Genomic DNA, 17,718 nt, shown 5'->3' on the forward strand with positions numbered 1-17,718 from the left:
CAAGGGCCACCCTGCCTTTGCCGTGTCCATCCGAGATGCAGCCTCCCATGCTGTCTCTTTTTCACACCTCAACAACATCAACACCCTACAACATACCTAACACATACTGGTTTTCCAATTATGGGATTTCTTTGCACGCGCTTCAAAACCTACATTGATGTTTCTGAAATAATAACTATTTTCAAATAAAATTGAAATTGATCTTTTCACTAACAACAAGATAACAACTTACACTTGTGTAATATTTCCTGTTCCAGGCACCGTTCTAAGTGCTCTTTGTACATTAATTCCCTTAGTCTTTACAACATAACTGTGAGATATGTATTATTTCTGCCCCCATTTTCCAGATGAGGAAACTAAGGTACAGAAAGGTTAAGTGACCTGGTTTAAGATGACTTGCCTAGTAAGTGTCAAAGCTGGCCCTGGCTCTCAGTCATAACACTGTCCTCCAAAATTCTCCCCCATCTCAGAGTGAGGGTAAAAAAATCAGATAAACTAAGCTCCTACTGTCATTGACTCATCTATTTAGTCACTTGGTTATTCTGATAAATAGTCAGGATATTTATTTTGCTTACTTAGTGCCTGCCTCAGGCCAGGCACTGTTCTAGGCTCTGGAGCTGTATGTAGCTATGCAGACAACAGGTGCCTGCTGCCTGGAGCTTGCCTCCTGGACAGATAATAAGCAACTAAATGAATAAATGAGCAAGGCAGTTTTAGATGGTGATTTTTGCTGTGCTGAAAATAAAACTGAATAATAATAAGGCAGAGAGTGTTAGGCAGCGATGGGCTTCAAGGGAGGGCACTTTGAGGTCTGCACAGTCTGATGAGGCCCACCTAGCTCGGCCAGGGCAGAGCATCACAGCCAGAGGGAAAAGTCAATGCCAAGATCATAAGGTGCAAATGAACTTGGCATGTTTCAGTACCAGGACAAAGGCCGACATGGCTGGAGTGTGGTGAGTGGCAGCAGGGTGCTGCTGGGGCTGTACTAAGAAAGACAGTAGCCTGGGACATCTCTCTGGGGTCTTGTCCTACATCCACTCACGTACAGGGAACTGAAGAGGCCATTAGGTGGGCCCATAAACTTATGAGGGAAAACCGTCCTTCAGTTATGAAGGTGGGCAGCAAACTGTAGTGACCATGGCCGTGACTTTGTCACCAGCGGTCTGCTTAGAGCACTGCTGTTAGACCCAGCTCCAGCTCTTGTTACGTCACCATCACAAAAAAGTAATTGTGCTAGCTGTTTTGCTGTGTAATAGACTAAACGTAATAAACATTTAAAAAGAGGTTTTAAAGACCTCACCAGACTGCTCTGGGAGTCCGTGGCATAAAAAGATTAAGACGGCAATACAGAGGAAAATAGCACAATCTGCTTTGGTTTTTAAAAGCCCCCGCTGGCTCCATTAGGGAGAGGTGATTGTAAAGGCGGGGCTACACCTGAGTTCCATGCATGAAGGTTATCGGATTTAATCCTCACTGTTGCAAACCGTAGACATTATTTCACCCACTTTAGAGATGAGGAAACTGAAGTCCAGACTTGGGGTCATTTGCTCAGCTGGTGAATGGCAGAGCACCATCCCACCCCAAAGAACAGGAAGGTTCATGCCAGTGAAAGGGAGTGTGTGTTAAGAGGTCAAAGGTAAACATTATCTGCTTGACCTCCTGACTGAGCTTGAACCCCAGGGCTGCACCACTTCAACTGTGAATGGATTGTTACCCCTTTTTTTCCTTAAACCTTGGCTGCCTCCCCAAACCTGCCCACATCGGCCCTTAATGCAGGCCTGAGCTGAGTCAACTAAATATTTCATGGGTTTTTAATTTAACTCTAAAGAAATTCATTCAACCCTGAGAGTAGACTGCCACCTTGAGAAATAGCACCAGGAGACCTTGGACCTGCGGATGACATTGCTGCCTCCCCAGGAATGTTAATACCCTCTCGGCCTCGCTCCCTGGGGATCACGGGGCAACTGGTTCAGGTGAGCCTGGGTAAAGCCTGCAAATGTGGGCTCAGATTGCTTTGCAGAGGCTCTGGTGGGGCCTCCTTCTGAACAGGAAGCAGGACTTCTTTGGGGCCTAGTGGTACAGGCTGGATTGAGAGAGAGAGAGGAGTATGACTGGCTGCTATTCTCTGTTCCCTCCTCCTTGTTCCTGTGTTGGGGTGGGGGGGAACTGGTGCTCTTTGCTATGCCTCTATCCTTGTTCTCATTCCTGGTCTGAAGGAAGGGAGAACTCACTGGGCTTGGCATCTGGTCCCCAGTGCCCAAGGACAATAAACATTTTACAGGTGCCACGTGACCCCGGCTTATCCTTGGCCCCAGCTCACGGTGGGTGGAGCAGGAAGACAGGCTGCCTCGCGTGGCAGGAGAGCAGATGTGTGCGTCCCTGAGCCGTGTTATTAGAAAGTCTAAATGATGACTCTGCCGATGCCCGCGCCGGCAGCAGGAGTGAGCGGCCCGTCTCCTTCAGAGCCCTTGCTGCTCAGCTTGGTGACCCCGGTGAGTCATGGAGGTATCCTGGTCATCTCCATAAGGGAGGGGAGAGAGAAAGACATCCAGCAGGTAAATCGATCAGAAGACAGGAAGTGAGCAGATAATCTAATTTGAAATGGGCTGAGCTGCAGATGTTAATCTGCTCCTCTCCTCTGTGCAGCATAAAAAGACTGAAGACTGGGGAGAATTTGGAAGCCGCTTCATGAGCCTGTTCTCCCTCTTCTTGCTGGCCTGGAGGGTGCGGCCTCCTGGGCACACTGTCCAAAGTGTCAAAGAGAAGAAAATTGGGAAGAGGGTGAGAGGAGAAAGGAAGCCTCTAGCAAGAATCTAGGCCTCAGATCTTCCTCAGGCTGGAGGATGAACTGTATCAACCGCGTCAGGAGCATGACCTGAATCTGGTTGTAACATTCTGGCTCCCTGATGAAACCTCTTCTGCATACAGGCATACCCTGCGCTGGGTATTCATTAGGGACTTACTGTGCATTCACATAGGGAAAGTCATGATGAACAGGAGCAGCCATAAGAAAGCAGAGTGCGGAGCCCTGGGGCTCTAGCTTTCTCCATAGCCTAGCTCTGTACACTTCAGCAGATTAATAATCTCCTTCAGCCTCAGTTGCTTTGGCTCTAAAAGGAGGCAATGACAACTTTAAAATGTGATATACATTAAGGCTTTTGGAGATCCTCTTATAATAATCTAATGGGAGCTACCACAACAGTTCAGTAATGCATCTCTTAGCAGGGGGGATGTGTTCTGAGAAATGTGTTGGGATTTTGTCTTCATGCCAATGTTAGGGTATCACAAGCCTAGATGGCATTGCCTATCAGGATCACATTGTGTATGCATCCGTCACTGTGCTAAAACAGACACACAACTACAATAGTAAGAGCCAGTGAGGTTCCCCAAGAGTTGTTCTGTGGCAGGGATAGGCTTTGCATGGATTGTTCATTTAATCCTCACAGAGGCTCCATGAGGTAAGGGCTGTTGTTATGCTTCACTTTATGGGTGAGAAAACTGAGGCTCGGAGCTGTAGCAAAGTACAATGTGCATTTGAAAGTCAGGTAGATTGGCCAAAGGGGCACCGGGGGAAATTCTGGAACATTTTCTTAGGCACCTACTATATGCCAGGTTCTATGCTTTGTGTGTTATCTGTATTATCTCATTTATCTTCGTAACAACCCTGAATTGGTGATTATTATAAGTGAGTTTGGAGAAGCTGCAAAACCTCCCTGTTGTTATACAGTTAGTAGCTGGAAGGGCTAGAATTGGAACCCAATTTGTTTAGGTGCCAATGAGACAAAACAATGTAGTCACAAGGTAGAGCAGGTGGAGATCAGGACAGATGTGTTCTTGGCATTAGGGTCATTCACATAAGCCAGGCAGGGACAAAAAAAAAAAAAACGTGGCGGTCAGGAGGTTCAGCAAGAAGGAACTGGAAAGCACCCCTTCAACATTGTAACAGGGAGGCCACTAATGATCAGCTGGAACGACTTTGGTGGAGTGGTAGTGTGGATGCCAGTGTCCTGTGTGGAGGGCACAGTGAGGATAAAAATGAGGATGGCCCTTTCTTTTCTCTCTTGAATCTTTTTTCTTCACTAGAGTAAACTGATTTTGTTACAGGTTCAGGATGCAGGTTGGAATCCTGGTTCTGCCACTTACTTACTGTGCAACCTTGAGTGAATTACTTAACCTCTCTGTGCCTCAGGTTCCTGAACTGTCAAATGGGAGTAAAATAGTGATCAACCTCTTAGGAGTATTGTAAGCCCTGAGTTCAGTGCCTGACACGCAGGTGTCAGTTGTGTTAATAAGTGTTAACCATGTTAATATTATGAATCTGATCCTATAGGCTATCTACTATTTAAAATAATTTAGGGCCTTCCAATGACTCTTAAAGTCATTGCATCTTCTGCCAACCTCCTCTTAGAGCATGTTTCCCAGCCTGGTGTACTTCAGTTACTCGCCTTCTTCCAGTCCCTGGAATATACCAAGCCCCCACCTGCCTCAGGGCCTTGGTACATGCTGTGCCTTCAACTGGGAATGCTTATCCCAGGCCTTCTCATAGGACTCGAGTCTCATTTAGGAAGGCTCCACGGGCCTCCCAGACTCAATCCTCTGCTGTAACTTCTCATGATGCCACTTATTATTCCCTGATGACATTTACTATATCTTGATAGTCTGTAAACCCTTTCCCAGCAGTGACCATGCCTTGTTTGCTCACTCCTGTGTCCCAGCGCCCTGCCCACTGCCTGGAGCAGGGCAGAGTCAATAAAAAGAATGAGAGCACAGTGAACATTAACTAGGAGGGGCTCACTGGGGAGGAGGCAGTAGATGCTGTAGACATCCCCTGCCTACCCTGAGATCCCACATCCGAGGGCAGAAGCCAGCACACACCAGATGCCCTCAGTTGGCCCCATGTCATCCTCAGCCAGAGTCTCATGCACATTCTCCCTCCCCCCAAACCAGGCTCTCTGGATTTGGAGCTCCTTCCTATCTGAATGTTTGGGGATAACGCTAGTCTCCCCCATTCCTCCTACCTCCATTCTCATAGCCTCAGATCTGGCCTTGCTTGGAATTCCGTAAGCCTTTTCTATGTACAGGGGATCTCCAGAGACAATTACCTGGGAATGAAGGTTTCCAGGAATGCTCACTACAACCTCATTCTGTGTCGCTTTTTTTCATTCCAACTGTAGCCTCCCAAAGCTTTCCAGAGTTAAGTAACACAATTACAGAGTTAAATAAATGACAGCCAAGAACGGGCGGCACCACAGGGCCCGAGCAGCAGGTGAAACATGATCTGTGCAGATGTGACTTGCAAAGAAACGGAAAGCTGCTGGCCTGGAGGAGCAGTCGACCTCCCGAGGGACGGAAAACTGGGGGCTGGGGTGGGATGGGGACAGTGTAGAAAAGCCAGTGAAAAAAGATCTGGAAGCTGATCAGAGATAGCATGGTGGATCCAGGAATTCAAAGGCAGCTGGGGAGATATTTTAACCATGCTCCCCAGAGGAGAATCAGGTAACAAGAAAGAGACTATGAAGAGGACTGGGTTTGGTTGCCCATCGGGGGGATCAATGTTTCCTTCAGTTTTCTGAGTGATGGCAGAGTGAAGCCTAAGCGAGTCCCTACGTGGCTCTTCAGAGACAGGCAGCCGTACCACATTGTCACACTGTGTGAGTTCCAGCTTACCTGGGAAAGGCCACCAGAAGCCAGGTGTCCAGGGGCCTCCGTGAACAGAGCCAGCCTGGCGTGGAGGTAGATGGGGCTGTGGGTCCCAGATGTTCCTACAACTCATCATGGGTTAAGCTGTGCCTTATGGGGATTGTCATCATCAAGTTCATCCTCATCCTCATCCTCCTCCTGACAGCAAACGTGTTAGATACTTACTTTGAACCAGGTCTCATGCTCAGAATTTTTTTATTTTTATTATATTTTTTATTTTATATATGTTTTTATATCGTTCTTCATTTTTGTACAACGTATGCGAAATCATCTCGGTTATAGTCCCCGTGAAATTCCCACCACCAATTCACCCGTGTGCTGTCACCATAGTCCCTTGTGCTTTTTCCACCCATTTTGATCCTATTCCTGCATTGTCTCAATTCTAGGAAGCAGCTACTATTTTTAAGCGGAAACTTTGGCTCTATAGAGAGGTTACATGACTTGTCCAAGGTCACACAGCAACTAAATAACAGAGTCTCACGTCTCAGCCACCCACTCTCCCACCTCCATGTTACTGGCCCGGCAGAAGTCTGCAGAATATAGTCACGGAGCTCGACCTCACACATCGCCTCTCACTACCCTGGCATACTGATAGGTGGGCAGTGCCCCCTGCCATACCCGACTAAAATGAGTCCCAGAGGATAGTGAGCAGCTGTGGAGATATGGCCTTCTCACCCTTCAATCCTCTCATTAGCTGGCTCTGTAAGGAAGGGGCTGCCAGGCACATGGAAGCAGGGTCAAGGCAGCTGGAGGTCACCTCAGAGGTACTGGGATTGGTTTTTGCCTGAAAAGGTGCAGTTATTGTCTAGAAGAGGAGGAAAAGAGGTTGAGGAATTGAAGGTTTTGCTTCCGTTCTCTTGGACCTGGTGCTGCCACCAGACTGCTCCTTGATGGTGGTCTCCAGGGAAGCATGCTCGGAGCCCAGATGCAGACCAGAGCCTTGCTGTGCACCCCCTGCCTTCCTCCCAGCCAGGCCCCAGATTCCAAGAGGAGAGCAGTGGCTATGCAGAGGCTTTAGGCTTTTATAGCAGTGGTGGCAGTGGCGTGACCCCTGTTGAACTCCATAAGGCAAAGGATAGTGTGTTTTGGAAGTCACCTCCAGTAGGGCTCCAGCCTGCCCACCCCTTGTAAATTCCACAGACATCCAGGAGATAAAAGAGGGGATCTCTCAGAGGTAGAACACAAAGCTCTTCAAAGAACACTTTCAATCAGAAATGAGAAGAGAGGGGTCCTTCTCAAGAAGGGGCTGTATTTATATATCATTGCGTGCCTGCACACTCACACACATGCACACACACTCTACACAACCAGGAACATCGGGATGCATCTAGAACTCTGCCCATGCCCCTTTACCTGTCCTACTGCTCTTCCAACAGACCCTAACCTTGGCTCTGGGAGCCCAACCTTCGCTGGCTTCCCAGCCCCCTGGTTGTACCGCCAGACCTGCTCTCTCCCGATGGGGCTTCCTGGCCTATCTGGATTTTCTTCCCTAAAATAAATTGCCCCTGCCTTGCGTCTCTGTTGGTGGTTGCTCCTCAGAGCTCATTTCCCTGGATCACTCGGTAGCATTTGATCCTGCTGGGTATCACATCGAGCAAAATAAGGGCAAATTAACCTCTTTGATCCAGGCAAAATGGAGACAGGGTTTTAGAGCTGTAAGGAGCTTAGAGGGCATCTGAATGACCCCTTTTTTTAAAAGTTGAGGAAACTCAGGGTTAGAGAATAGAGTGACTTGCCTAAGGTCACATGACTGTGTGGCCCAGCCGTGAGGGCAGTCAGGTCTCCCCATGTCCTGTCTTCTGCTCTTCACACTGGAGAACACAGACCCCCTCGAGTGGCTGGAGAAGCAGAGGGCTCGGATGAAGGGCTGTCACCCTTCTTCCTCCCACACCAGCAACCTTTGCATCCCAGCCTCCTTTGGTTGTCAATTTGGTTTCATGGCACATTATCTCCTCATCTAAGATGGCTCTATAGCATAATGTCTTTTTAACAAAGGTAAAATAAAATGAAGGCACGTTCTTTTGGAAGAGCCTGATCCATTGACATCGTTGCTGATACCCCAGGAAGCATCCAAACCAAGGTAGAAAATTACTGTTCTATAGAGAGTCAATTCAACATAAAAAAACAACCACCACAAAACCTCCATGGTTTCTTTTTGCCTGTCACTGCCCTTTTCCTTGTCATTCCTCCTTCCCAGCCCCCAACTTCCTCTTCACCGGACAAAGGAATGACGGACAGGCTGGGGGCAGTAGAGTCAGCATGTTCACATAAAGTGGTGTTTCTGCATGGCCAGACTGGGCAGGTGTCTATTTGTAAATAGACAGAAATGTCCAAGCTTGAGGCAAACCCTCTCCCGGGAGTGTGGTCGTTCTATTTGTATCCAGGAAAGTACCTGCAATGCTGTCCATTTCCAGCTTTCTCACCATATGGAATTGTTTTATCATAATGTCTTTGTTGGCCAACTTTTATAAATAGTGAAATGATTTCCAACTTTCAATCCAAAGTTTGCTGTTTTTGTAGGAAAGCTGTGAGGGGATGTGGAAAAGAAACTTAAAGATAGAGTTGTTGACTTTGGTTACCTAATTTGGGTATATTTTATTGACTTCTGGGATTTGTCTTTTTAATTTATTAAGGTACAAATTAAATAGTGTAAGTGTAAAAGTCTTAAATGTTCAACTCAATGAATTCTTATCAATGCATCTATTACTACCCAGATCAAGGTCTAGAACATTTCCAAAACCTGGAAAGTTCCTTCATGCCCCCTCCTAGCTTTTCCTCCCAGCAAAAGAAATCAATCTTTGTCACCCAAGAGTAGTTTTGCCTAATTTTATTATTTTTGACCTAAATGAGACCATTTATATGTGGTGGTTGTCCTTTGCAACTGATTTCTTTTACTAAGGTTTGCATCTATGAGTTTCATCCCTGATTTTTCATGTAATTATTAATTTCCATTGTGATGTGGTATTCCATGGTAGGTCTATACTGCAATTTAGTATATTCCTAAATATACTACATTCTCCTGTGATGGACATTTGGCTTGTTTCCAGGTTTGGAGTATTTTGAATGAAGTTCTGATGAACATATATGTACGTGTGCCTTGGAGAAGATACTTACTCCTTCCTCTTGAATATGTATCCAGGTGTAGAGGTGTTAGAACCAGCTTTTACACTCCACATTATTAGCAGTAGCTCTCCCTGGAATGTGTTACTATGGTTCATTTACCTTCTGTTCTTTCAATCACATTATTGTTCATTCTGCAGAGTGGTATTTTGGTTGTTTCCAATTTTTTGTTTGATTTTTGCTATTTTGAACAGTGTTACTAGGAACATTCTTGTAAAGTCTTGTGGTATCGGTCTACTAAACTTACTTTTGAGTATGAACAAAGGACTGAAAATGTTATATATAAGGTATGTGAGTATTTAATTTTGCAAGATGACAACAAATTGAATCTATTTTTACTAACCAGAAAGGGCTTGTTGTATTTACCTCTTGCTCATTTTCATAATTAAGTGTTCCTAATGTTTTCTTTAAGTCCTTCATTCCAACACAGTAACTTTTGTCTCCCTGAGGTTTAGGCAGGGCTTGGCTGCCATTTGTGGTAAACCCACACATAGGGCTGGCACTGTACCTGCTGGGCCTTTGTGGCTGCCGTTTTCCCCCTGTGCTCATGCTCAGACCTCAAGTTGCTGAGGGGGTGAGGTTCTGAGAGGCCCAGACAACCCTCAGAGAGTCTCCCAGTCGGAGGTACTAACAATCTTCTAATCAAACTGCACTCTCTCGCCCAAAGGCTCATTCATTTGCTAACAGTAATCAACAGTCTCTTGGAGAAAGACAGTGAGCACAATGAATCATTCCCATTTTTCACTTTTTATTTAAAATCTCTTATATCTGCACTCTAGTTTCTTTTAAGCCTGGCTTCCCTTTATTAGACCCCGAGTTTGTGAACCTTTTCTGGATCATGTGGCTTCAGCAGATGGAACATGAGTTGGAAATAGAGGCTTGAGGGTTCAGATGTTGAAACCCACCTCTACCAATGGATGTATGTGTTCTTCTTGCACATGAATTATAAATTCCCATGTGTGCAAAATGATGGCCAGTATATTTATCTCCCTACTTTCTTTGCAATGATTTAGGAATCACCACATTCCAAACTGATTGGTCTGTTTGTAGACTGTTAGGCATTTCACTTTTCCCCATTTCTTTCTTCATTTCATCAAACCACCCACCAGCATTAAAGAAGCAGTTAACTAAGCTGAATGTAAACTGCTGGCAGCCAGTGTGAACTATATACCTCGGTTGTATAACATGGTTTTTAAATATTAGTCTAAGTCAGAATCACCTCAGCAACTTCGTACACATTGATACTCAGGTCTTGAGAACAGAGAGCCTGATTCAGGGGGTCTGGGATGAGAGTCAGGAATTCACAATTTAATACACCCTGCAGGTGACCATAGACCACATTTCGAGAATTACCATTAGAAAATTGCTGGGAAAGACCCTTGTACTCTCATAGCCCCTCACCTGTGTGAGGTCAAGGAAACGCAAGGAAGTCAAATGACTGGCCTGGCTTAGTTGGGCCAGAGTGTGGACCAGAACTGAACCCCAGATGTGGGCTCTTCCCACTGCTCCATGTACAGAGCAGCAGACTAATAGGAAGGAAGCTGGCTTTGCATCAGGATGGATTGAAATCAGATACAAGAGAGAAAGCAACAGACCTGCCAGAGAGAGCTTCCTGCCAGAGAGGTGTATTGAGAAAGCCTATAGCACCTCCTTCCCAGAAGGCCTAATTCATGACATACTTTCATCAGATATGAGCACTCAGGTGCAATGTGGGGGACTGAGAGAAAGAGGGAAACCTCTTCAGAATAAACTCTAGTGATTTTGCGTGAAAGAGACCCTCCTTTTTACTTCTCTTGTGGCACCTAAATTTCAACCTTCACAGCATTGTGAATGGCCAGCGGTCCAGTCCCATTGCCACAAGGACAGGCTTTGCGATGCTGGGCCACTTGGTCAGTTTCTTGGTCTCCATTTCCTCACTGTGAAGTGAATGGGGGGCACTAGATTGTTTCTAATTGCTGTGGTTTGACTGTTTTTAATTTTCACTGTAACCCCTCCAACCCCACCAAAGTATCTTACACCACACAGGATTCAGAGAAGTTTTGTCGACTGAACAAATTAATCTGAATTTTTTTTAAAAATGCTGCTTAATGTTACTTAATATTGAGAATCCAGGAGCTCTACCTATCGATTTTCCCTTCCCGAATCTCTCCCCTAGGATATTTTGAGACTATCTCTGAACAGTCTATAGTGATTGCCCCTTATTTGTATAGTTATTTATCTAGAGGAACCTAACCCCAAGTGAACATGAGCTTTAGCTTCAATATCGATGTCCTTCCATAAGTGATTGTTCGATCTTGAATATGCTAAGACTACTTAGTCACTCCCTAAGCAGAGAAGCCAAACCAGAGTAACTTCCAGTAATAATGATCTCTGATTACCAGCCCTTTGTCCCCCAACTGTCATCGCCACCCCATTGATGGGCTCGCTCTCCTTTTCAGAAAGCAGACCTGGCTGTGGCTGGCCTCACCATTACTGCTGAACGGGAGAAGGTGATTGATTTCTCGAAGCCATTCATGACTCTAGGAATTAGCATTCTTTACCGAGTTCATATGGTAAGAGACTTATTTTATAAGCATTTATATCATTAAAGTTATTTGCATGCAAACACTGAGTTATATGGTAATAATGACTGACTCACAGAAATATTTAGATTTAAAGACTTAAATGCAAATATGCTGGGCTATTTTTTCCCCCATCAGCTGCACGGACTTGCAAACAAGAAGCCTGGAAAAGTCACACTGGCAGACTTTTCAGTAAAAATTGCCTCTGCCTCACTGTATAGGGCTGGCCGGGAGTGATGGTGCAACACTTAGTGTGTTGGTGATTGACCTCACTGGTCAGTGCTGACCCCCAGCCAGGATAAGTCACCCCAACATTCTCAAGGACTTCACCGACTTCCAGATCCCCCTCTTTTCTCTCCAAGCTTTGCGTCTGGTGAGGAATGTAGTCTCCTTCCTCTCTTAATAAAGGGCAGATAATCTAATGTCACTTGCACCGGGCCCACTCCCTTGTCTGCATCCCTTAAAAGAAGAAAAGACTTCTCTGGTTAGGTTGGCTAGAGAGAGTATTAACATGAGTTTGTGAGCGGGCAGCAGAGGGTGGACATGACTTCCCACTTCCGAGGACAGATATGGTTGATGGGGGAGCACCAGAAGAGTAACCCTGGCTGTATCCCATCCACCAAGTGGCTAATCGTTGCACTGCCAGTACATCGTTGGCTTTACCTTGTCTGAGCCACTGAGCCAGAAGAGCATCTCTCCAAACAAACTAAGTGCATGGCTGTTATGTGGATTTCCCCAACACTCTAGTCACTGTAGATGACCAGTGGCAAGCTAAGGTGGCATCTTCCAGTACATAATCTGGCACCAGAAGACTGCCCTCCAGAGAAGGAATCCCACGTACCTGCTGAAGAATTGACCCTCCAGATAACCTGCCTTCGCAGGTGTGAAATCCCACCTGAGGGCCTCCCTCATGGCGCAGCGGTTGAGCGCTGGGTTGTGAAGCTGCCTGCGGCCTCTGCGGCTCCGGTTCGATCCCCAGCTGCTCCCTGGCCACCGGAGAAGGGTCCCACATGGCGTGCAGACCTCTCCTGCCGCCCACTGCTCCCCTCAGCAGTGTACTTCAGTCCTTCTGCCTGCTCTGCTCCCCGCTCTGGCTCTGGTGAATTCTCTCACCCTCCCGCGCTTCTGACTGTACCCAGTGCTTGTATAAACAAACAAACAAACAAACAAATAAATAAATGAATAATACATACCTCTTTAAAAAAAAAAGAAATCCCAACTGAGAGAAAAGGGATTGTCTATATTCGCAACCTCAGCCTGGACTCACAGCTGTGGTCACAGTTACGGGTGCAGTAACTGTGTCCCTGCTTCTCCAGAGAAAATCTCCTTGTCACAGAGCCTACTCAGGCTGCTCAGAGAGTCTTTCCTGTGCTGGACCTCGCTGTCCGTTGTGATCACTGCCTGACTTGGGAAGGGAGGCCGAATCAGCTAGGAGGAGAGAAAGCATCAAAATCACAGGCTTCCCAGGCTAAGACAGAAAGAAATGTGAGGATTTGGTCATAGTCGATGTTGTTATTGCTGTGTCTGTTTGTGGATTAAGGGGGATTTGGATTGCTCCTCCTCTTCCATAATGATGATAACTTCCATTCATTGAGCACCTCCTGGGGTGCTCTTTCAGGCCCTGAATGTGGGCTTGTTGTTACACTTTGAACTGTGTCCCCTCAAAAGATACATTGAAGTCCTAAGCCGCAGGACCTGTGAATGTGGCTTAGTTGAATGTAGCCTCTTACAGAAGCAATCAGGTTAGGATGAGACCATGTGAGTTAAGGTAGGACCTAATCCAGTGATCGGCGTCTTGATAAAAGAGGAAAACTTGGACACAGACACGTGGGGAAGAAGACCATGTGAAATTGCAGACAGGGTTTGGAGTGATACATCCACAAGCCACGAAACACCAGGAGTTGCCAGCAACTACCAAATCTACAAGAATCAAAATAGAATCCCATATGATCTGGTAATTCCTCTACTGGGTGTTTACCCAAAGAGTATGAAAACACATAGAAGAGATTTATGCACCCCTAGGTTCATTGCAACACTGCCCACAGTTGCCAAGTCATGGAACCAACCTACGTGCCCAACAACAGATGACTGGGTAGAGAAATTGTGGAAAATAGACTCAATGGAATGTACTGCTCAGCTCTTACAGGAAATGGAATCATGCCTTTTGGGACAAAATGCATGGACCTTGAGGTAATTATGCTAAGTGAAATAAGTCAGAAGTTCAAAGTCATATATTGGATGGGTTCCCTTAACTGTGGAATAGAAATAACCAAAAAACATATACTGGCGAAGTATAACAAAAACAATTCTTAGACTTAGTGAAAAATATACTAGTTACCAGTGGGAATGGAGGAGGGAGGTGGGGATAGGACAAGGGAGGTTTGGGATGGGTGAGTGGAACGTGTACCTATAGGGAGTAAAAATGTACCCCAAAGTTAAATAGACATGTATACAACGGACAAATTAATTATACAAAAAGGAGGAAAGAGGCAAGGAAGGAGTCTCCCATAAGCCCTCAGAGGGAACATGGCCCTGCTGACAACTTGATTGTGAACTTCTTAGCCTCCAAAAGTGTGAGACAATCGATGTTTGATGCTACCCTGTGTGTGGACTTTTGCCATGGTGGCCATAGAAAACAATATAGTCTTGTTCTTGGTTGAGTAATGAGGTAACGGGTGCAGTCACTTTTAAGACCCTGGCCAAGGCCACACATGAAGTGGAAGAGCAGAGTTCAACTCTGGAGCGTGTGACACACTGTGTTCTCTCCGCCACAAGACCGCCACCCTCCTCTGTGACCTCTGACCACCGTGTCCCGCATGGGGCTCTGTACACCTTTCATGGTTTGGTTCTCAGGACTGTTCTGTGAAGAGAGACGAGGTTCTGTGATTCCCATCTCAAAGAGAAGGAAACCGAAGTCACATGTAGCCCTACTCAAGGCTGGGCCTGGAATGTGGGTCTCCTGACTCTTCAGACAGGGCTCTTGTCATTTAACCTGCCCCACTCCCTGGGCATTTTTCTAGCCACTACCATTTCCTGAGCCCCTGCCTCCTAACTGAGCCCCACAGGGCTTCCAAAAGAAATAGAAATACACAGTCTTTCTCACAACTGCTCTCTACAGCCAGGCAATACAACTAGGCTCTGGATTTCTTGACCAATGCCGAGGGGACAAGAACCCTACTCATGACCTAATGGGCTTTGAGGAAACACATGGGTGCAGGTTCCTCATCCCATGTCTATTTCTTCATCCCAGGGTACCCACCATCTGGGACTATCAGCTCCTGGGCTGCTCTCATTACCTGGGCACCCGTCCTGAATATCAGCTCTCTGAAATGAAACTCCACCAATCCTGTGGACATCTTAAATTGGATCAAATGTTTTCTTACCACCCCCAAATCTACACCTGCACAAGCTCTCCTGCATTACTCCCTGAGATATGATATTTCATGCATCCCCTTAGCTAGACTATGATACCCAGATGTGTGGTCAATCACTAGTGCAGATGTTGCTGTGAAAGTATTTTGTAGATGTGATTAATAGCTATGAACAGTTGCCCTTAAGTAACGGAGGTTACCCTCGATAATGTGGATGGGCCTCACCTACTCAGTTGAAGATCTTAAGAACAAACACAAGGTTCCCAAAGGAGAAGGAATTCTGCCTCAAGACTGTCATGTAGAAATCCTGCCGATTTCCAGCCTGCTGGTCTGGCCTACAGATTTTGGACCTACAGTAGACACTTTAATATGAGCCAGATCACATGAGCCAGATCACATGAGTTCCTTAAGATAAATCTCTCTCTCACATACACACACACTCAAACACACACACACACACACACACACACACACGCATGCATGCATAAACACCCTACTGGTCTGTCTCTGCATAACCCAAACGGATAGTTCCCCTACTTGCCAGGCTTCCTCCCCTCTTCTAGCCTCCAAACTGAGATACTCACATGCCACATGGCTGCTCAGAACTGATTTATAACAGGGAACCAAACTGAGTAGAAATTGAGTGCTGGCATGAATAGCTTACACTAAGGAGAACTGACAGTTTATGCATTTATTCAACAAATATTTATCAAGTGCATTCTGAGTCTGAGGCAGTATGCTTGGAAAGTACCAAAAAGTCAGCTGGGGATAGAACAAATCTGAATTGACTGAATCAAGAGAGACCTGATGAGCAGGAGTCTGAGATGAACTCAACTGTTTCTCAAACAAAGGTAGCATTCGCAGGAACAGCTACTGTTGCTGTGGTCTGTATCCTCCCTGAAGGTGGCTGTTCCTTATCCATCACTTTAACCCCATCAAAGGTACATGGTAATTATAAGTCTTCACTAAGAAGCAACAGAATGAAAAATCATGGACTCGGGAGCCAGACTGCCTGAGTTTAGTCCCAGATCTGACATTTACTAACTTCATGTCATATATGTCTATTTCTTCATCTGTAAAAATGGATTGTCATGCAAATTTGATGAGAATGTCTTTGTAAGATGCTTGTAACAGTGTCTGATAGATGCACACTGAAGTATTAGCTATTAGGTTTAATAAACCTATATGAATTGCTCCCCACTGCAGTCCAACCTGGATCCATACTCCAGCCTGAGAGTTGTTTTTAAAATTTATTTAAATTTTATAAATGTGATCATATCAGCCTTCTGCTTAAAATAACTCACTGGCTACTCGTCACTTACATGACAAAGTTCAAGCTTCTTAGCATGGAAAATAAAGCCCATCTTACCTGTTCCACTTCCAGGTCTTTGCTGCAGGCACTTCATCCCATACTGTTCACTGCTTTCCCCTCATGTCTGCTTTTTCCCGCCTCCTTATCTGGATTCATACTCATCTAATTGCCTCCCAACCACCTAAAAAAACTCATCCCCAGCCTTATGATAGGCAAGATCTACAAATAACTAATATAACTCAACAAAAAGAAAACAAACAACTTAGTTTAAAAAATGGGCTGAAAGATTAATAGACACTTCTCCAAAGAAGACATACAGGTGGCTAATGGGCACGTGAAAAAATGCTCATCATCACTTATCATCAGGGAAATGCAACTCCAAACCACAGTGAGATCCCACCTCACATCTGTGAGAATGGCACCTATCAAGAAGACCAGAAACAATCAGTTTTGGCAAAGATGTGGGGAAAAAAGAAACCCTTGAACACTATTGGTGGGAAAATAGACTGGCCCAGACCCTCTGGAAAATAGTATGGAGGGTTCTCCAAATATTAAAAGCAGATCTACCATATGATCTGGCAATCCCACTTCTAGGTATCTACCCAATGAATGCAAAAACACTAATTCAATGGAATATCTGCACTCCTATGTTCATTGCAGCATATAATATCAAAGTTACAGAAATAACCTAAGTGCCCAGTGGCAGAAGAATGGATTAAGATGTGGTATATATACACAATGGAATACTACTCCGCTTTTTTAAAAAAGAAAAAAGTTGAAATCTTCATTTGCAGCAACACAGATAGAATTGGACAGTATTATACTAAGCAAAATAAGTCAGAAGGAGAAAGACAAATACTGGATGATTTCACTCATATGTGGAATATAGAGAAACAAAACAAAGGAACAGATAAAACCAAACCAATACAAGCCTTAGAAACCTAACTGTAGAATTGAAGCTATCAGATGGGGAGGGTAAGAGTGGGAAGTAAGAGTAAGAGCAGAAGGGGCCCAGTGGACTGCTGTGAGTACCATGGTGGCTAGCATGGTGTGGTAACATACATTTGAAGAGTATGAGCCTAACCTCTGAATCATATACAGTGTTGTATGCCAATATTACCTCAATGTAATATAATACAATTTCAAAAAGGGGGAAAAATTATAACTCTTCCCTAGCTTTCAATACCCAGCCCAAATGGCATCTGCTCTTCAATGTGATTCCCCTAAAGGCACCGATTGCTTCCTTCTCTGAGCTGCAGCCCTCTGTCTATACCTCTAATCAAAGCACTTATCTACTGCATTTTATTATTACTTATTTATCTTTCTCTCCTTAAATAGATCCTGATGTGAGATCCATTGAGGAGAAGGTGCTTTCTTGTCAAACCATAAATTTATAATAATATATTTTGGTATAGAAAATGTGCTTAACCTGAACATGCAATATTTACTTGATAAGTATGGAAAGTAGAAAGCAAGAGAAGGGGAGCGGGAACAGGTGATATTATGAGCATCATTTTTCTCTATGGCTCCTGGGTGGGCAGCATTGAGCCCTGGGACCCTGAATGTCTGTCTGGAGACCCAGTACTCCAGGCAGCAGGATGAGTGACCTAAATAGTCTTCTTTTAAATTTTTTTTCTTGTTCTTTACCCTGCTG

General features: G+C 45.2%; 1 protein-coding gene across 1 annotated transcript in view; it reads left to right on the forward strand.

Annotated features, from left to right (window-relative positions):
- The window catches only part of GRIK4 (glutamate ionotropic receptor kainate type subunit 4), a 399,878-nt gene that overhangs the window by 339,409 nt on the left and 42,751 nt on the right, over nucleotides 1–17,718 (forward strand). The window contains 1 exon segment of the mRNA XM_054693152.1: nucleotides 11,259–11,372. Coding sequence (XP_054549127.1) covers nucleotides 11,259–11,372 — 114 coding nt within the window.

The sequence above is a fragment of the Talpa occidentalis genome, unplaced genomic scaffold (genome assembly GCF_014898055.3).
Source record: "Talpa occidentalis isolate TD23 unplaced genomic scaffold, MPIMG_talOcc4v2.1 talOcc4.12, whole genome shotgun sequence".
NCBI lineage: Eukaryota > Metazoa > Chordata > Mammalia > Eulipotyphla > Talpidae > Talpa > Talpa occidentalis.